The 21,415-nt window shown below is 43.6% G+C and overlaps 1 protein-coding gene across 7 annotated transcripts in view; it reads right to left on the reverse strand.

The window, feature by feature from the left end:
• The window catches only part of LOC105562921 (patronin), a 79,481-nt gene that overhangs the window by 52,932 nt on the left and 5,134 nt on the right, over positions 1 to 21,415 (reverse strand). Inside the window, exons 1-2 of one of the 7 annotated variants that reach the window (XM_012014101.1) lie at positions 14,585 to 14,893; positions 11,760 to 13,518 (exon numbers count right to left, since the gene is read on the reverse strand). The exons of the other annotated variants lie outside the window; for them this stretch is intronic. Coding sequence (XP_011869491.1) covers positions 11,760 to 11,861 — 102 coding nt within the window. The 5' untranslated portion in view covers positions 11,862 to 13,518; positions 14,585 to 14,893. Of the gene's footprint in view, positions 1 to 11,759; positions 13,519 to 14,584; positions 14,894 to 21,415 lie in introns of those variants that run through there. 7 annotated transcript variants of the gene reach the window in all.

Raw genomic sequence — 21,415 nt, forward strand, 5'->3', positions numbered from 1 at the left:
AATAATGTGAGCAACACACATACTACATGTACTGTATGTATGTGTTGCTCACTATTATTTTTTATTAGCCTTACAAACTTAGTTTCAGTGATGCCATATTGTTCTTTCATTTGGCCGGAATAGCAAGCTGCTCTCGATCTGTACACGTAAGCCATTTAATTTGTATATTACACAAATGTTTCCGCGAACTGACAGTTTTTAGGTTAGAAAGGTGCAAAAGTGCAGAATCACTCCAGCATCCTCTTAAAGAGAACGCGGACAATAGTCGAAATAAGTTCGCGAAGGTGATTGACAAACTTAAAATCGATTATTCCTCGATAAAAGCAGCAGGATGTTGCTTGCTCAGCTTGTAATAACTTGTGAACAAGTAAAACCAACGACACGCGATACTATTTTTCCTACTGGATTGCTGGCGAGAGCCAATCGGGATTTAGCCTTAAGTCACGTGATCTAAGGCCAACGGTACACGATACTATTTTTCCTACTGGATTGCTTGCGAGAACCAATAAGGATGCAGAGTTTTGGATCAGGCGACTTAAGGCTAAATCCTGATTGGCTCTCGTAAGCAATCCAGTAGGAAAAATAGTAGGTATCGTGTGCCGTTGGCTTTAAACACTGCATCCTTATTGGTTCTCGTAAGCAATCCAGTAGGAAAAATAGTATCGTGTGCCGTTGGCTCAAGTTTCTAAGCTGCAATGAATTAACAAGACCCTAGTCTTTTTTTTTAATTAGATGCTTGAAAAGGGAGACAGTTTTCTTGAATTTGGAATTTTTGAGAGACTTCAATGATAACTTGACCATGTCTGGCAATGTTTTATGTTCTGCCTCTCGTGAACCTAAGCTCGGTTCCTTTAATTTATTACACTGAACATTTGATACAATATCGCTTGAAAAGGACCACAAACCATGGTCGAAACGTTGTGAGTTATGAACATAAAATTTGCCAGACATGGTCAATTCATCATTGAAGTCTTTTAATTATTACTGGCGGCGACATTGAAGGCTTTTAACGTGACTAAAAGAAATACTTGCAGCGCAGAGACACGAAGTCAGACAGTAAAACAAAGGCTTGCAAAGAGGCTTGCTGCAACAATTGTCGATCTCGGCGAAGAAAGGTGAAATCGCGACCACCTAAAATAAATTGATCGCTACAACCGCGCGTGAAGAGCATCGCTGTTATAATAATCGGCGGATTTCACAAACGAATTACTTACAATTTCGCAAATTAAACCCCGGTTCTTCGTGATTTATGTGAGATCTCTGCCACTTTCACGCTCGCAGCATTCACAGGTACCCCTCATAAACTAATTACGGCGCGGTGGCCGAAATGTGCCGAGTCACTCAACAACCGATTAATCTACAATGCGCCTCTAATCAATCTCGCGGCACGGCGGCGTTAATTAACTCTCGCAAAAATATACGCGGCAACGTGTTGCGTACTCTCGGCGAATGCAAAATGCACGTGCAATTATGAGCTCGTGCACGGGTTTAGGCCGTGAATATAGTGTTGACAAAATCATTATCGCAATAGATAACTCGTCAAGCGAGGCCAAGTCGGGAAGGTTCTCGAATAAATTAAGCAAAGTAATTAAGAAAAGAAACAAATACGTCGCCGGAACGCATGTCGCGCGTGTCCCTTCCTTCGTAGCTCCGCTCCCGTAGCCGCGCACTTTAGAATTTGTTTAAATATAGACACAACAGGCAGGCACGTTTGAAGACGTCTTGAAAATTTTCTGAATGGTAGCTGTCAATAACAACGTCGATCACGGCGCATTCCGTATTTCCGTCCTCGCGGTGCGCGCCTATTTACATTTGCATCACGTTCTCCGCCAAGTTCGCGCCTTCCTGCTGCAGCGCAGCTGCATTGCGCACGTGCGCGCGCGATCGAGCTCCCGTTTAATTATTTCCGCCAAAATGTATTGAGCAAACGTGAAAATCAATAAACATAAATATACAAATTAATAAAATTCGTATGGCCCAAATGTGACAGACACAAATTTGACGGAATAAAGAACTAAGAGCCGTGACAGGGTGTTAGTGACTAAATATTTTATTCTAAATTTGTTGCGAAAAAAATATCACCTCAGCCACACGGAGAAAATGGTTATTGTTGTTACAACAACATTCTCTATGATTAGAAAAAAAATATATGCAAGTTCAAATTACATTGATATTACATTGAATGTAGCTGTTAGGGTATGCTCATCTATACGATTCTCTCAAGTCTTAGTCTTTTGATAAATAACATTCGGTTAGAATACCCTCATATATGGTTGCTTCAACCATAGGATTATTGTTATCTCTGTACTGTGGTCTGCAGAACAAATGGCATGTGATTGAGAGATCTATAAGATATGTATATAGTTGCATAGTACGAGTTCTCTTGTCTCCATCACAGCGTAACATATCAACTCGCGAAGAGAATTTGATTAAAGTGTGTATATTGTGCATATCCTTATACTTTTTTATAATGGATCAAGCCTGCGAGCTTTATCTTGAAAGTATAGGATTTGAAAATTGGATTCCTATTTTCATAGGTAAGTAACACTCAAAATAAAACATTTTTAGGTTAGAATTTATCCCTGCAGCATGTTTTCAGTATACTAACAGTAAATCAAAATTTGCGAAAGTTTTTTTAAAGATTTTCTTAACATCAGATTAAGATAGGAAAACATATAGTGTATACATATACCATATATATATATATATATATATATATATATATATATATATATACAGGGTGGGGCGTTTACCTTACCCTGTATATATATATATATAACTGTGATTGTAGCAAGTGTATCTAAGCATAATTATTTACAGTTGTAACATCCATAAAGCAGTTACCCTCACTAAGGTTGAAGCAACGCATAGGTCATTTCCAAAGTACTGTGGTTCTCACAACCCTTTTGTATTGATGGGCGGAAATTAACAGTTTTTTATTGTTGTGATATCCATAACTTTTTCTCCGTGCAGGCTTTGAACCTGGACCTCCCTCTCGCTAGGCGGGCGTCTCAACCAATTCGACCACCGAGGCATATGGCAATATTCATCGCAATAAACAGTCTAATGATGAATCCCGAATGCCACCTATCGTGACAGTATTCGAAAATGAGAACTGCGCGCCGACTTAAATCGTCAGTCTTAAAACACAGTACAATTATCCATACCATGTATCCCCATTATTACCCTCCCAACCGACCAAATAATTAAATGAAAGTAAGAAACGCGTGTTACGTCCGCGTAAATTAACAAATTAATAAAATTCGTATGGCTCAAATGTGATAAACACAAATTTGAAGGAATAAAAACTAAGAGCCGTAACAGGTTAATATCTAAATATATTATTCTAAATTTCTTAGAAATAATGACATTTAGACAGTAACACCCTGTCACGGCTCTTAGTCCTTTAGTCCAATAAATATATATTTGCGATTTATAAATTCAGAGAATGTATATCATCATTAGATCTCGAAAAGAATGAATACTCATCATGATTCTCGGCACCAGAGATCCATGTAGGACCCTGGCCTCCTACAAGTCGCACAAATCGCAGAAGTTTAAGGCGAACAGGTGATTAGCCAATCGCGCCACGCTCGATCTGAGCGTCACGACTAGTCGTGACCCTTTTCGTGTATATTTGTGCGTCAATTTATGGGACCAATTTAACGCCAAATTCAGAAAAGTTCTGGAGAAGAATGTTTATGAGATACTCTCGGTGCCAACTTCCGAGGGGAAGCGATCAAATAAAAACCAACGGGCTTTGGTTGGATTCGAACTCCGATCTTTGGCCCATTGGAGCAGCGCTCATCTCTCTGCGCCACGGTCGCTACAGTTACAAATTATAACATGTTTATACTTATTGTCCGCGACACGCACACACGCGCGCGAGACAGAGTAAAGCCAACCGGCCCACGATACTATTTTTCCTACTGGATTACTTGCGTGAGCCAACCAGGATTTAAGCCAACTGCACACGATACTATTTTTCCTACTGGATCGCTTACGAGAACCAATAAGAGTGCAGAATTTTAAACCAGGTAACTTAAGGCTAAAGCCAACGGCACACGATACGATTTTTCTTACTGGACTGCCTACGAGAACCAATAAGGATGCAGAGTTTTAGATCAGGTGACTCAAAGCTAAATCCTGATTGGCTCTCGTAAGCAATCCAGTGGGAAAAATAGTATCGTGTGCCGTTGGCTTAAATCCTGAATTGGCTCTCGTAAGTAATCCAGTTTATTTAAGTCGCCTGATCTAAAGCCAACGCCACACGATACTATTTTTCCTACTGGATTGCTTACGAGAGCCAATCAAGATTCAGTCTTAAGTCATCTGATCTAAAGCCAACGGCGCACGATACTATTTTTCCTACTAGATTGCTTACGAGAGCCAATCAGGATTCAGCCTTGAGTCACCTGTTCGAAAACTCTGCATCCTGATTGGTTCACGTAAGCAATCCAGTAGGAAAAATAGTACCGTGTGCCGTTGGCTTAAAACTCTGCATCCTTATTGGTTCTCGTAAGCAATCCAGTAAGAAAAAGTGTACCGTGTGCCGTTGGCTTAAACTTCTGTACGTCGCATTGCGGATATTCGACGCAATTGGAATAAAGGTGAAGCGCGCGTCGCGCGGAGAAAGTATCGCGGATGCATCTCGCGCGAGACAATGGTGCGGTCGACGTTGTAATCGCCTCTTTGAGTAGATATGCAAACGCACTGCTTCGAACTACTCGCCGCGAAGGGCGATAAGCCTGCGTGCAAACAGTACGCGACACTGGGGCGACAGACAGAGGCGGCGATCGTGGTTTCGGATTATGCCTTTTACAGATAAGAGCGAGGGGAGAGAGATAAGATTACCTCGCAGACGGTTGAGTAACTTCCGAAACTAGATAGACGTCTCTCGCTCGTTGAAACGCGTCGATATAAAAAGGAAAATGATTCAGAAACCGCAAATTGCGAGAAAAAGGAAAGCCTCTCCGCGTCGTACACTTAAATTTAAACGCGCGCTCACGCACGGCAGTTAGATGTTACGATAATATTATTGGACGGCAGAAGGAGCGGAGCGCTCGGAAAATAATTTAGACGCCCCCTCAGAAAACTTACCGTCCCCCCAAGGATGAAGAAAAGAAAAAACGCACGTCGAGTCGATCGCAAACCGGTGCCGTACACCCACACGCACCCACGCGCGCATAAGAATGCGCGCCGTGCGCAGGTAGAAACCAAAGGTAGAAATTAAATATCCGGAGCCCGTTGCGGCTGATAAAGCCGCGGGATAAACAGGCGCGCCGCTTTAAGCTCGTTTCAGACAGACGTGTGCGATTCGCGACGGGATTCTGCAAATTTTTCGTGCTTTCCATTTAGCGACACGAGTCGACACAAGCATCACTCTGCCTTTTTTCAACATCCAGTGAACAAGGACAAAATGATACTTGTGCCAACTTGTGTCGGTAAATGGAAAGTACCGTTTACTTCGTGCATCGCACAGCGTGGAAACTGCGAATTTAAAGGGATCTTCAGTGTTTTCTTGACCATATCTGGCATTTTTAATAACATACAGAAAATTTAGTGCGAAAAATATTACCTCAGCCAGGGTACAAATGCCAGATATGCTCACAAAAACACTGAAGTTAGTTTACTGCTCGCGACATTGAAGAATATTTTTATTAGTTTAATGGAATTTGTTTCGCAAAAATGTTCCGTAAGCTCCGTCTTCATAAGCTGCAACAGTAGAACAAAGGGAGAGAGGAACGAAGAGCGAAAAGAAGGAAAGAAAGGCTAAAGAGCGAAAATCTTACGGGATACACTTCGAAATTGTAATATCGTAGTCATGCTTTATTTCTCCAAATGGACAGAAAGTGCGTAGACCAAACCTGGTCTGAAAAGACCTTTATGCTGAATTTCGCGATTTGTCGAGGGAGAATTTGTCAAGGCGCGAGGAGTCGAGCTCTTTTCCCTGCCGGCACTTGATTCCCGATTGGAAGGGAACTCGCCGCGTTAAAGGAAAGTGCACTCTGTCGATTAGCGAAACGATCGAGCGGAGTGCAGTCGACGATACGAATAATTCGAAAATGTTATATCGACTGCGGTTATTGTTCACGGTGTCAAATGGAACGTCAAATGTAATACTGGAGCGTGGAGCACGGTGGAAAGCCCGACTGACTCTTGACAATTACGAATCATAAATTTGCAGCGGAGTTCGACTTCGAATCGCAATGCGGTCTCGTATTGTAGCGCGAGTGTACCGCAGTAAGTGTAGCGTACGATAACATGAAATTAATAGCAAGGTATGGAAAAAGGGCTAGTGCGAGCCAACCGCAGGTGTCCGTGCGAAATTATCCAATCAACTTTTTAATCACTTTATTAATTAATAACCAAACGTTTCGACCCATTTTCGGGTCATCCTGTGTGAGGCTTATAGGATCAAAAAATAATACTTGGTGTTGGAACAGTTTAACAATGTAAAAACTTGATTACGAATAGGAACAATAAATGCAATACCTAAATAGACACAGGATGTATGACGCTTAAACGAAATACTGTCATCGAGAGTTATCCTCTAACGTGTTCAAATTCTCTAAATGGTGACCGCCATAAAGAGGGCGAGAGGTCACGTTTTAGAATTACTAAAAGAAAAACGTAAATGTCGTTAAAAAAATGTACGTTGGGAATTTAAATTTCGGTAACTCACCGGAACCGAGTGATGACAAGATGGTGGTATAATAATATGTATAAATATTAACTGGTGCAACTATCTCATGTTATGAGACAGCACAAATAAATGAGGGTTGCCAGTACATGAATTAAGTTGGTGTAACTGTACAGGCGCAATTTTAAATATCGTTAAATTAACTAATAAGAATATTCCCAAATGTCGCCAGCAGTAATAACAACGTCAGTGTTCTCTTGACCATATCTGGCATTTTTAATAATACAGAAAGTTTATTGCGAAAAATATTACCTCGGGGTTTGAAATTACGTACACTCTAGGCGAGCGCGTCTCACCAATTCGACCACTGAGGCGCTTAGCATTAATTGCATTGGAATAGCTTTGACGAAAATTAAAAGATCACGAATCTTTTTCGCTACAGATAATCTCTTAACGTTAGACTGGCAATCATACTAACTGCATTGACAATTGTGTCATTTTAACGGTTCAAAGTCGCAGTGCTTTAACGGACGTGACATATACTCGAGACAATTTAACGGCCTGGTGAATTGCTAACTGGTTTTCGGGCAAAGCGCCGTGCAAAGTGGCGAGGTGAATCCGAAGGGGACGCGGGTGAGCGCGACTCGAGTGAAGTTAAAAAAAGTTTGAAGGAGCCGGCGAAAGGTGCCGGAAAGAGAGAGGCCCTTCGTACAACGACGGTGGAAATCGAGCTCGATTTATTCCTTTTCTTTCTTTCACCGTGCACTTTCTCCCTTTGATCCGTCGAGCTGAGACTTTACCGCTCGCCGCGGGTGCACGGGATCGTACACGTACGTTCGACACGTCACCGAGTTTTCGTGAATAACAATCGCGTAACGGCACCGCTACCAAATACGGGAATTCACTTTTCCCGGTTCGACCCGCCCACGAGAGTCATAAAGCCGACAAAGAGGACGAGAGGGAGACAAGGCAGCGTGCAATCGCTACGTTGAGGATAATATTTGGAAGTCCCATCGTTAATGCTTTATAAATAAAACCTTGTAAAGACGTTTAATTTCTGAGTACTCTATCACATTATAATTAGTTTGTCATATTGTAATTATTGCGATGAATATTTCCATATGCCTCGGTGGTCGAATTGGTTGAGACGCCCGCCTAGCGAGAGAGAGGTCCAGGTTCAAAGCCTGGCTGAGGTAATATTTTTTCGCAATAAATTTAGAATAAAATATTCAGACACTAACACCCCGTCACGGCTCTTAGTCCTATATTCCTTCAAATTTGTGTTTATCACATTTGAGCCATACGAATTTTATTAATTTGGTAATTAGTATATTTTTATTTATTAGTGTAGACCATATTGTACAGAGAGGAAAGTCCCGTATTATGAGATAGACTGCTATTGAGATAGCGGAGTTTCTGCTAAATTAATAGGCATCATCTGTTGGTTCCACAATGAATTTATTGCCCTTGGAAAATGGATCGTTAGATCGTGTAATCGTTGCGAAAAAAGATTTGTGATTAAATTTGGACGTTGAAAAACCTACACTGAGGGATTTTTTTTAATTTGTCTTGAAAATCACGTAATCGTGGGACAACACCGTATTTCGAAGAATCTTCAGCCTATCATCACACAATAGGAAAGCACAGGCAATAGGAATAAGGAATCGAAATACAGAATAGAAATCTACGTAATGCCAAGACACAATAATTCGTCGGCAATAGGAATGCTGTCCAATCGTCTGCTTTTTGAAACCACGTGCCTGTCCCAGAGTCTCAACTGCGATTGGTCAGGCACAGGGAATAGGGAACAGAAATCCAACGCGTCGGAAATTCTGTTCTTATTGCCTATTCCATATTCCATTGTGCGTCGACACACGGTTTCTGGTAAGTTGAAATTTAGTTATTTCTGTTGCCTGTGTTATTCCCTGTTCCTATTGTCTGTGCTTTCCTATTGTGTGATAGGCTTTGAGTTTTTCAAAATGCCAAGCTGTCCCACGATCATATGATTTTCGGGATAAATTTGCAGAGAAATCTCTTCGTGTACTAGTGTATCTCACAGAATCCTATTCCATAATAGAGGACTTGCCTGTATATTAAAAATGTATAGATGTTTTAATCTATCTGGGGAACGTTCACACTTTCCGTGATAATTTCCGCGCCAAGTTCTAGAGGAAATTCTTAATTCTTGCGGTGAGACGTCGAAGCGAAATTACAAAGTTCGTCCTAGGACAGCTCGACGCATCCGACACTAGTCTCATCAATAAGAGCTCAGGTATACTTTAACCTCGACAGGCCGTATCCGCGATACTCGCTTCGACGTCTAATTCCGCGCGACGAGCGTTTATTCAGCAAGTGCATTTGAAAGGATTGCCCCACTTACGTTAGATTACATAAAACTCGGCAATGACATCACACTTCGTTTCGTCATTGTCTAACCCCCCCCCCCCCGAGTGGAGAATCGAAATTCCACGGGAGTGAAATCGTCTTGAAGGTAAAACCAAAGACGTCCCGGCGACAAAATTCAGAGGAATTCGCGCGGCAAAGGGGACATACTTTACATTACAATTTACGTAAGCGTGAAACGGCTTCACGGACCGACTTGTCGGAACGTCGCGCGTGCGATCTGAAACGCGAATTACCGAGTGGGCAGTCGAGTGCCATTCCATGGCAACCTACGCGACTTCGGCAATCCACGCCCGAAGTGGATCGAAAGTGCGGACCGAAGGGAACGCTAATTGTAATAAGAGATAACACGCACGAAAACCTTCATTCGGCCGACAAGACCAGCTCCTACTCTGTTAAATTTGTAGCGTTAAATTTAACTCACAATGAATAAGTAGAGAGTCGCCGCCGCTGCTACTCAACACGTCGTTAATCTAATTAATTAAAAAATTAGATTGTGTATTATTAAAAATGCCAGGTATTGTCAGGAAACCACTGGCGTCGTTAATTATCGCTGGCGGCATTGAATAATTCGTATTAGTTAAAAAATTAGAGTTAAAAGAAACCATAAAATGGATTTACTACAATTTGTGTTAAAATAAATTTTACTACACGTGATAGTTAAAACTAACGACAGATTGAACAGGAGCAGTGGCGACTACTCGTTGCGTTAAATTTAACAGTGCGTGTCTGATAAAAAGTAAAGGAAATGTACGAATGGTTTGGCTAAGTGCGTATCTTATGAACCGCATCCAAATATGTTTTCCGACAGTGCGTGATATTTCGTTTGTCGTAAAATAAACTTTCCAAGCGTATCGGTTAAGCTGCAGAATAGAAAATGTCTCGAGGACTTTTCTATCCCGCGACCAGTCTCGGCACGTCTGACAAATTTGTCGTACGACTAATGAAACAGCACCCTAATGTGCCTCACTCGCGGATTAACTCTGGAAGGACTTGGCGTAATTGCGTATCGCCGGCGAACGATCGATTGAACGCGCAGCCGTAAGATCTCCGGCGGGCACGTTCCGCATACGCGATCGACCCATTAATTAGTTGTGCAACAAGAGTCGACAACACCTCCCAGCGCGGCGAGAAGCCGCCGGAGCGTGTCGCAAATTGCGATCCGCGGAAGCCGCGTCGGTATAACGCCCTCGTTCTTCCGCGATTCGATCGGGAAAAAAGTGCGAGGCCGATACGCGACGTTAATAAAAGAGCGACTCTCTACCCTCGGCGCTGCTAGAGACCTTATAATCGGAGACTGGCCATAAGAGTTGGTCAAATTCCTCCGAGTGAGAGAGAGAGAAACATAGACTATCTCACTACGATCGTAAGAAGATTCTACTTATCGATTTGACCGAATTGACCAACTCTTATGGCCAGTCTTTAGTGATCCTCGAGATCTTCTACGATCGTAGAATCGTAGAAGATTCTACTTATCGATTCTATGATCGTAGAAGAGTGAGATAGCCTATGTTTCTCTCTCACTCGCAGGAATTTGACGAGCTCCCATGACCAGTCTCTGATTGCAGGGTCTCTAGGCGCTACCGATTTCGCGCTGTTTTCCTGAATGAAGGCCCAGTCGCGTCGACTTGCGCCGCGAGAAGGGAATCGAAATCTGATCGAAATCGGAGCGAAATCGCGCGTTCGCGAGATCGAAAGTGCGCCACCGGATTCCGAGCGTCGCACTGTTCGCCGCCCGTGACGACCGGCTCGATTAGCGTTCAGGAGTGAAATCTTGTCCTTGGCACTATTGTCCTTCGTCACGCCAAGAGCGTGCACAAAGTAACCGCGGATCGCTGCCGTCTTGATTCGCGCGGGCTGCGTCTCGGCGCGCGTGCGCCCGCACGCAAAACCGCAGATAAAGCGGCCGAGAAACGGAACGGCGTCCGACAAGCTCGGACCGCAGGCTTAGGAAAAGAAACATTGTACTACAATGCCGCGAAGCTTCCATATCCGCTTCCACAAAGATAGTTTCTCGCCCCCCAAGAATTACACACGGAGAAAAGGTTTTCTTCAAGTTTATTCTGAACATTTTATGAGCTTTGGAAACTTCACTATGCATTTTACTAGTAGAACGTGCGGTAAAATTTCAAAAGACTCTCATAAAGTGCTTCGAAATGCCACGTTGTCCCACAATCACATGACTTTCGGGGTAAATTTCCAGAGAAAAGTCTCTCCGTGTGCGATTTTTTTAATTCAAACTAAACTTAGGAAAAAAAGTTGCACGATGTCCCCGAGACTTTCCTGTGGCGAAGCTCGACAAGGATAGTTTCTCGTCTTAAAAAATTATAAAACTCTTTACATACTTTACGTTCAGTCTATTAGATCGAAAGGATATGCCTTGCGCGGATAATATAAAATCGCGAGAAGTCGAACGATATATTATTATTATGTTTATTGCTTTATACAATACAATAAGGTGTTTGACAAACAATACAAGCAAAAGGTAGTGCACCAGCAAAGATAGCTGCTATGAAGCCTACCCAATAAAATAAGATATATATGGTATATAGAAATATAAGATGAAAGGTTTATCGTTTAACGCAAAATCAAATTTCTACCGTTTACAAAGTAATAGTTCATGACAGTTTGACATCTATATATTCCGATATATATTCCGAGTGCCGATTGCGGGACACAATGTGGCGCGATTTATGCACGAGGACCGACTTACGTAAATCGTAGTGACGGTCGCGCTTCTAACCATATCCCTGACGTCGTCCACCTCCCATATGGACGTCGCCGGCGTGGGCGCCAGCATCACCTCGCTCGCCATCCTCGCCTTTTCTCGACAATCGCCCCCCCTCCGAGTAAGACTCCTCTCGCACGGTGACGCGCCTCGAGTCGCGGAGTCAAGGTGAAAAATTGCAACGCATCGCGGCCTCCTCAGACTTTTGCCGACGAAAATTTCTCCGCTGTGCCCGTCGTCGGAGAATGCCAGAGACTCGAGCCGACAGCGAGGGAAATCGTGTAAACGATGCCTTAATCGTGACACCTTGACTCATCACGTCCTCCGCTTGCTCTCGAGGGATCACCTCCCGACTGAATTGTTGACTTCGCGACGCAAGTTCGCTTCCGGGAAAGCGTCCGGAAAGGAGCAGCGAATGAATTGAATTTCAGCGATCGACTTCGCGGAGCGATTATTAATAACTTGATAGTCGCTCGTCGACTCCGCGTCTCCCTCCTCCGATATTTCTCTTTCTCTGACAACTAGCGAAACGCAGGACGCGAAGCTACGCCCAGCAACGTTCGGCAACGATTAGCAACGATTGCGCCGACAGCTGCAGCTGCATCGCGGGAATGCGTCGCCCCCTTCTTCCCGATAACGCGTGGATTCTCCCGTGGCGCGGGTCCAACATCTGTCTTCGATCGGCGATGGAATCCCGACACCCTCCGTGGGGGAGAAGCGGCAGTCGGGAGTCGTTTTGTTTTCACGCACAATCCGGTCGGATCCTCTCGAGCGCCGTCGGAGAAATCGCCGCGCCAATCGCGGCGAACGTTCTATGACTTGCACTAACTCGCGGCAGTAGATCCCGGGAATGGAGATAACGAGGCGAGAATCGCGATCGATACGCACTTCCGAGATGACGAGTCACTCCGCGAACGAGCACGATTGTTCGCGTGAGAAAGAAAGCCCTCCGAGACACGCGATCCGCCGAACGCGTCGGATGCAGTTTGCGTCCGCGCGCAAATTTCCCGAGATCGCCGGTGTATATTCGCGCCCTTTCCTTTCGGTAAGGAAAAAAAAACCAATCTGTCCTTTCTCAGATTCTCCCAGTCTCCGTCGAGATGCACTTTTGACGGCCCGTGTTGCGGCAAGAGCCACTTTCCTCCGCCGAACAACTCGATTCCCTCCGCCGGTCGACGTCGTCGTCGATCATCCTCGCCACGCGTCCACGCCGGGGGGACAATCGCCGCGGCACGTCGAACGTAACTCAAGTCGACTCGAGTCCTATCCGAGGAACACGTGCCGCCGGTTCCGAGCGCGGGGCCGCACTACGAGCGAATCGGCGCGCGGCTTCGGACTCCGCCGCGCCGCGGGGACGGTCGCGCCGAGTGAGTCAGCTGCTGCGTTTCGTGGGTACGAAACGCCCACGCGCACGCACGCACACGCACCCACGAGTCGAGGTATACCGCTGGGTCCCTCGAGCCCAACGTGACTGACCCTCGCCCTGCAGAAGCCGAGTCTCCCGTCTCGCGACCCCGGGGGTCAAGAGGGAGAGAGAACGATTCTTTCTCTCCCTTAAAATAATGACGCACCGCTCTTCTCTCGGGTACACCCTCGACGTAATCGCGCCCTTCTGATATTAGAAATGTAATATACCTGCTGTCGGATTGTTGGAAATGTAACCCCGTCAATTTTAACACGGCGGTTTAGACTAGGTTCATCCAACGTCGCCTACACCCAGAATAAGGTTTGTTTGAATTTTGACCTTACACAGAGAGAAAGGTACGTAGTATTTGCGACTATAATTGCATAGTAAAATAATTATAGTCAGGAATATAATTTTTATAGCAATTATCACTATAATATTAGTAATAACAACCATATAGCCATAGTGATGCCAACCAGCATAAAAATTTTACTATTATTTATGAAGCTTTTAACCATTATTCTGGTAAAATATTAAGATGGTGAATAGTAACTAAATTAACTAGTTTTATATAGTAGGTGCAAGTACAAAAATAGTAAATTTAACTATACTTTCTATCATCCACTTTACTATTCGCATGGTAAACAAAAGTGAAGTGGTTCGGAATGTCTTCACTAGAGGGACGCGCGGTACAAGACTCTCTCGTAAGTAAAAAACCGCTTAGGGTGTTATAAATACGGATAAGTTTACGCATTCGTATAAGATTGCTTATCTTTTCTTTGAAAGATGCTATCTTGTACTATTCTTTATGAGTGCAAAGTGATGTAAACAATGAATATAATGAAATTACTATTACATATAGTTATTCGAAATTTTACTTGTGGTTGTTATTGCAATATTCATAGTCTTTATTATAGTGATAATTGCTATAAAAATTATATTCCTGACTATATTCACACCTTACCAAATTAAAAGCTCGTTTTGGTTTATGACAACCATATCATAAATTGCATGGACCAATATTGTGTCTATGAGAACTATAATACATTGTTAGGTCAACCATAACTTACGTAGTTGGAAGAATTATAAAAATATGGTTGGGTCCAAAAATGACTATAAATTATAGTGAGATTGTGGTAACTGCAACTATTTTTTTCTCTCTGTGTACCAGACTTTTATTTAATTCAAAGAAGTAATTTCTTTACCTTAATCAAAATCTTATTTGATCGAGACTAGAGTAGATTCTTTCTCTCCCAACAATGGCGGTCTTCTCTCGGGTACACCCTAGACGTAATCGCGCCCTTCTGATATTAGAAATGTAACCCCATCAAGTTTGACACGGCGTTTTAGACTAGGTTCTTCCAACGTCGCCTACGCCCAGAAAAAGGTTTCTTGGAATTTTGACCTTACCAGACTTTTATTTAATTTTCAAAGAAGTGATTTCTTTACCTTAACCAACATATATTTAATCGAGACTAGAATTTCTGAGAGAATTCAGATCTGTTTCTTGAGATCTGGCAGATTTTCAGTAGAAGTAAATAAAAATTTAGTAGATTCGAAGACACACGATTTCAACCTATTTTCAACGTATCTCATTTGTTCAGCCTAACTAGATATTTTTATTCTGAGTGTAACTTGAACCCTGGTTCAATTCATTCTTTGTCTCGTTCTGACCTCGATTTTCATCAGAGTCGTTTAACTTTGAGATTTTAGTTTAATTCGTCCTTTGTCTTTTTCTAAGGAGACAATTAGAAAGAGATAAAGGATGAATTAAAGTGAGATCAAAGTTAAGCGACGTTGGTGAAAACGGGCATAAGGGGATAGTAGAGGACGAAGGATGAGTTAAACGCGCTCGAAAAAACTGGGCGTTAAACGCCTAATCGAGCGTGTCGGGAAAGGATCGTCTGTCAGAGATTTTCTAATTCTGGCTAAGCTTGGCCAAGGAAGTTTTACGCTGTTGAACACTTTTAATTAAAAGTGTCGAACAAAATGACATTGTCTCTTGCTGTGAATAATTACTTTCGCCCTGGAGATCGCGCTCTCGAAAGGACAAGAAACGCGACAATGAAACAAGAGTGTTGACAATTTCTGCGGAAGACGCGAATGTACGGCGAGACTAGATATATCGCATAATAGACGCGTTGCAAAACGGCCAGCGTTGCATCTTGAAACGCCGCACGCAGAACAGTTTAATTAAACGAATAACTTTCTAGGCGACGCACACCGATAAAAATAGCCCGGCGAAGTAAGCGAAGACACACTTCTGCACAAATGAAACATTATTCTACTTTACTCGCGCGACTTCGCGCGGTCGCAAAACTTTCCGGAAACTTTCCCAAAAACGGACGCAAGTTACCTAGTAGCCAAGAGAGAGAGAGAGAGAGAGACACAGAGAGCGCGAGCGAGAGAATTGATTGTGGAAAGCGTCCGTGGAGCGCGTTTCCTTTCGTAGAAAGCATCCGACAATGCGCGCGAAACAATGCGCCCGGATTTATTTTCTCACGGTGCATTGGATCCACTTGCGAAGGACGTTGCCGCGCAAGTGTCGCGGAGGGGCAGGGACGTGTAACGCAGCGACAACCTATCTCATGCCCCCGGCGACGCCTCCGTCTTTTGCGAGCTGGGGGGCACCGGTTTATCGGGGCACTTGGCGGAGAGACAATGTTGCCCGGGACTCTCACATGAGCGTTTAAAGTAACGAAGGAGAGAGAAAACCTTTCCGATGCGCAACGCGAATATACGGCGCCGCTCGATCGCACGAGGCTGTAACTCCCGCTTTCGACTCGCCACCCACATCGGCGTCTCCCTATTTGTGCGCGCGGTTTCGAAAACGTGGCTTCGATTATCTCGAGGGGGGACCAGGTGCGAGCGTCACTTTCACCGATTAACGCTCTTTAAAGGCGCCCGTTTAAGCACGGAGCGACGTGCCGTTACGTAAAGTGGGAGTAGCATCAAAGTGCACCAGCGACATCCGCTTATAACGGGGATGATTGTTGAAAATTGAACGGAGAGAAGTTTCTTTTAAAATTCACCCTTAAAATCATGTAATCGTGAAACATGGTACTTCGAAGAATTTTTTTGAAATTCTTTCAAAATGCCATGTCCCGAGATTGTATGATTTTCAGATAAATTCTAAAAGAAAATTCTCTAGAAATGTTGCCTCGCAATCGACGGATAAATTTCTAATACAGCACCAGGCACGTATAAATAAATCAAGAATTATATAATTTAATTATTTGGATATCTTTTATTAGAAAAAAAACATTTTTATCTTCTCTCTCTCTCTCTCTCTCTCTCTCTCTCTCCCCCTCCCCAAGAGTATCTTCTCGACAAAAATAATATCATCAAATGGCGCCAACTAAACGGAATATTTATACAAACTAGATACCTTATTATTTTTTACATTAAAATGTTATATCCAAACAATCGAGCATAAAATGTTATCGGGTGAAATAAAGGAAATAGTAATATTAATATTAATAATATTAACGAGACAAATTTTTAATGCCTATTCAATAAAAATATAAGGCAAACAAATTTAATACAAATAGATGGCCCTTTCTAATTTAATTGTTGGCATCGGTCCTAATTCATGACATTATTGTTTATTAATATAAATAAATCACATAATAGAAAGATGACGGTCATGCTGGATCTTAATGCCCGATATTTTGCGTATACATCTTTTATCTTCAACACATTTGATATCTATAAGTGAACGGCAATGTTACACGCGTAGCTAAACGTCCGAGTTATCTTACGCGCGGAATGCAGAGGCTCTACTACGCACACGCATTGTTTAATCGTTTCCGAGTATGTGTCAGGGTCGTTGTAATTACTCTAAAAGGAGTCGTCAAGGCACGCAGCCGAGGCCTCTTCGCTCTCCGCGCGAGGTGCAGGTGTCTCGGGGCTGGATCGTCGTCGTGACTGAATCGCGATCTCGATCGGTCGATATTTCAAGATCAATAGCGCGCCGGGCGCTTTACGTGCATCTCACGATTATTAAGACGGGGTTCGCTGAACCGCAACTAATTAGAGTTTGAATCACGATAGTCAACTTTTTAAATATTTCATACCAAGTTTAGCCTTCGGGTCGAATAAAATCGGTAGGATTAAAAATCGGTTTTCAATCTTATTGTTAAACGGAATTAGCACTGGTCATTTTTCCACCGACTGTTTCTCATTATATCAAATAGATATATTAATTTTTTCAATGGTTCCTTTTTTGGGAGACAAGATCTTGACAGTTTCGTTATTAAATCCACCTGCAAAATAAACGGGGAGGGGAAAAAGAGACGAGAAGGATCGTCGTGTTCGATGTTATCGTCAAACGGTTCGTTTTGAAAAAACAATTGAATTCGCACGAACTTACGGAGATGTCACGAGCGCAGATAACTTTTACAACGGTAATCAGACGCGTGATCGCGATCGGTATGCAAAGGCTGAGAAGAGTCCGGATTATTCGTGAACGCCTCCCCAGATCCAGAAGACGTAGAAATCGGAACGTGCGATGCGCGAGAAATCACGGCGGCTAATTGCACGGCTCCGCGCGCGCGCGCGCGCGCGCGTCTTGATGCGCGTTTGATAATTGCACCGCCTGTTACGGTGAGGAATGCGGGAGCTCGTCCGCTCTTGCGTTGGAAAAGGAGGAGGAGGAGGAAAAGGAGGAGGAGGAGAGTCTCAGCGACACGCCTTAAATTAGGCGTATTAGTTTCCAGTACATTAATCGACGGAAACGATCGAGACGGGGATCGCGCTCGAGAGCCGGGCGCGATAAGATCTATCCTTTCGTGCGCCGCCGATGCGTTTACTTTCGGAACGATCGTATGCGCGAGATCTGCGCGGCCTCTCCTCCCCCCTCTGCCCCGCCGCTCCCGGATCGTGACGTCGGCGGACCTCAAAAAATAAGCGAGGAATTACGGCGCAAATGAGATCGCTCGCACGCAACGGGAACGACCTTGCTCGGCCAGAAACGAGAATAGGAAACCAGTTTACGCGGCGCGGTGCGTTACCGCGGTGGATTTCTCCTCGTGCCGGTCCCTCGGAACGGCAGGATCGCTATAATTCCAGTATATCCGATACTTTATGCGACATTTATAGAAATTGCACTTTATATGGCACCCGTGGAAATTTATATGGAATCCGCTTGACAGATCTGTATTTGATATTTGGTAGACGTGAGACTTAAGGCCGAATAAGCGACTAGCGATTGTCGACGCGGATTGGATTGAAATTGACAATTGTCTTCTGACCAATGAGAGCAAAGCAGCCAGCGATTTATTCGGCCCTCATTGGCTAGAGGACAATCGTCAGTCGCCAATCCCAATCTAATCCCAGTCAGAAATGGCTAGTCTGATTTGGTCTTTAAGCAGAATCAGAGTAGCGATTGTCGACGCGGATTGGATTGGGATTGGTGTCTTCTAGCCAATGAGAGCAAGGTAGTCAGCGATTTATTCGGCCCTCATTGGCTAGAGGACAATCGTCAGTCGCCAATCCCAATCTAATCCCAGTCAGAAATGGCTAGTCTGATTTGGTCTTTATGCTCGTATCACACTAGCGACTCGCGACTGCGATTGCGATTGCATCGACGATTGTGATTGGCTAGGCAGCCATAAAAATGTGAAATAGCCAATCGTAATCGCCGATGCAATCGCAATCGCAAGTCGCTAGTGTGATACGAGCATTAGGCAGAATCAGAGTAGCGATTGTCGACGCGGATTGGATTGGGATTGGCGATTGTCTTCTAGCCAATGAGAGTAAAGCAGCCAGCGATTTATTCGGCTCTCATTGGCTAGAGGACAATCGTCAGCCGCCAATCCCAATCTAATCCCAGTCAGAAATGGCTAGTTTGATTTGATCTTTAGGCAGAGTCAGAGTAGCGATTGTCGACGCGGATTGGACTGGAATTGGCGATTGTCTTCTAGCCAATGAGTGCAAAGCAGCCAGCGATTTATTCGGCTCTCATTGGCTAGAGGACAATCGTCAGTCTCCAATCTAATCCGAGTCGGCAATTGCTAATCTGGTTCGACCTTTAAGTATTTCTACGGCGGCTGCCTTTTACGATGCCGTCGGCGCAACACATTTTCGTCCGACAACTAGACGAAACCGACGAAATGATACCCGTTGAACGCGCGCCAAACGTGATCGTCGATAACGAGGCTGCTCGCGCGCCTCTGGCCAGGTATCGGTCGTTCATCGTTACGGATTGCGCAGTCTGTCTGCCAGGCTTAACGGGACAAAAGGAACTTTAAGTCTCGCGACAACGAGGAATTAATCAACGACTGGCGCAACAGCGTGCGAAAAAAAAGCGCGAATTTTGGCATCCCGCGTAGTCTTGATTGGAGAATTTCATACGAGGGGGGGGGGGGGGATAAAACCGAACAGCGAAGGTGAAATATAATTTCTGTGCGTAATAATACGATTTTAAGAGTGACAAGAGACGCGCAATACAATATTACGTCTAGAAACAAGATATTTCACAAAGACTAATTGTGAGTCAAATTGAAATGTCCACACTGAAAAAAATTTCTGTAATCCTACAGAAATTCTGGTAAATCCTAAAGGAATTCTGGTAAATCCTAAAGGAATTATCTGATTCGTCCATATTCAACCAGAAATTTTTTTCAGTGCACCTTTATGCATTTAATTTTAATGTATTCTTATTTGTTAAACGACTTTTTATAATTGAAGACCCGTTTCTGCCCCACAAATTACCCCACTTTCATTTTATACAAGCAAGTCCAAACATTAAAAAAAGTGTCGACAACGCACGATCAATTTGTACAAATTTTTAAACGTATTTATTGGCTACAAAATAAAATGTTTCTAGACTCAAAGAGTGCATTGCGGATCAGGCTTGAAGGTGCGTATAACGCGTTCGATTAAAAATGACCCGGACTCTCTTTCGAAAACAAAGTTCGATCAAGAAAAGACTCCAGGATGATTCGTTCGCAAGAGACCCCAGACTTACAGGTAAAACTCCCGCGGGTCAATAAACGAAGCCGTATTACCGAACGGTCGATACGATTCCCTGAAAAAAAAAAGCGTAACTATTCGCGTAAAAATGCCCGGTCGGCGAAATCACGAGGTCGGCCCTCGGGGAAGAGTCGACGGGGCGATTGAAGGAACGATCGGAGTGCGCGACCGCGTCGCACGATTCGTCGGGGCGGCTCGCGAAGGAAGCGGTCCGCGTGCAGGTGAAACTCCGGCGAGTTTTATCGCGCGATAAATAACGCTACGCGCAGGAAACGAGCGCCATATTCGCCGCGCGCGGCGTCACAGCTCCGGAATAGCTTTTACAGCCGGGGGCACCGCGACACCTTCTACATGCCCGTGCATATACACGTGGCGATCGTCCTCGGACGCGAGTGCCTCGTGTCGCGGCCGATGAAAAGGATCTTTATCCGCGGGCCGCACAGATTCCTCGGAAACTCTGTTACCGCGGAAGTTTAAGCCTCCTCGCGGACATCCGATGTCCAACGTACGCTCGTTTATGTGTCGTGTACGAGGGGTAAACCGCTGCCGGAATCATGTGCATCAATGCCTTTTAGTGCCCAATGGGCATTGCTTTATCTTGTTGTCTTATTTTATCTTGTTTCGTCTTTTTTATATTTCTAGATTCCCTATAATGCCCCAGCAAGGCCAAATAACACCCACTAATGCCCAAAAAATGCCCACGCGGAGAATTTTCTTTTAAAATTTATTATTGTTGTACCAATCTGTATCATAAGTTTTTTTACTGTATTCTCATCTTGTACTTTGAATTATCTTATTGTAGTTTTACTGAGGAAGACCCGAAGAAGAGTTGAAACGTTTTTTTGCGAGTTTTTTTAATTTATCGTACATTTTGCTAGTAAACTCTATGGTAAAATTTCAAAAAACTCTGATAAAATTCTTCAAAATGCCGTGTTGTCCCGCGATTACGCACAGTTGAAAAATGTATGTTAAATTTAACAGATCACATGTCCGAAATGGTCCACACAAATTTTTGTGTTATTTAACATAATATGAACGTGTTAAATGATCACGCTATGTTAATATTTTAACACAAAATAAATGCAAATCTCAAGATAATTTGAAATAAATTTTGTGTAAAATTAATGACTTTTTAACGACAAAATTAGTTTAGAAAATGTAATTTTTACATTTTACAGATGTAATAAGTCAAATGACGGTTCGAAATCCCTCTCACTTATATTATACAGAATAAAGTCAACATTTTATTCTGTAAATTTTA

Source organism: Vollenhovia emeryi, unplaced genomic scaffold (genome assembly GCF_000949405.1).
Source record: "Vollenhovia emeryi isolate VEMERY1.0 unplaced genomic scaffold, V.emery_V1.0 DF939182.1, whole genome shotgun sequence".
In the NCBI taxonomy this organism is placed as follows: domain Eukaryota; kingdom Metazoa; phylum Arthropoda; class Insecta; order Hymenoptera; family Formicidae; genus Vollenhovia; species Vollenhovia emeryi.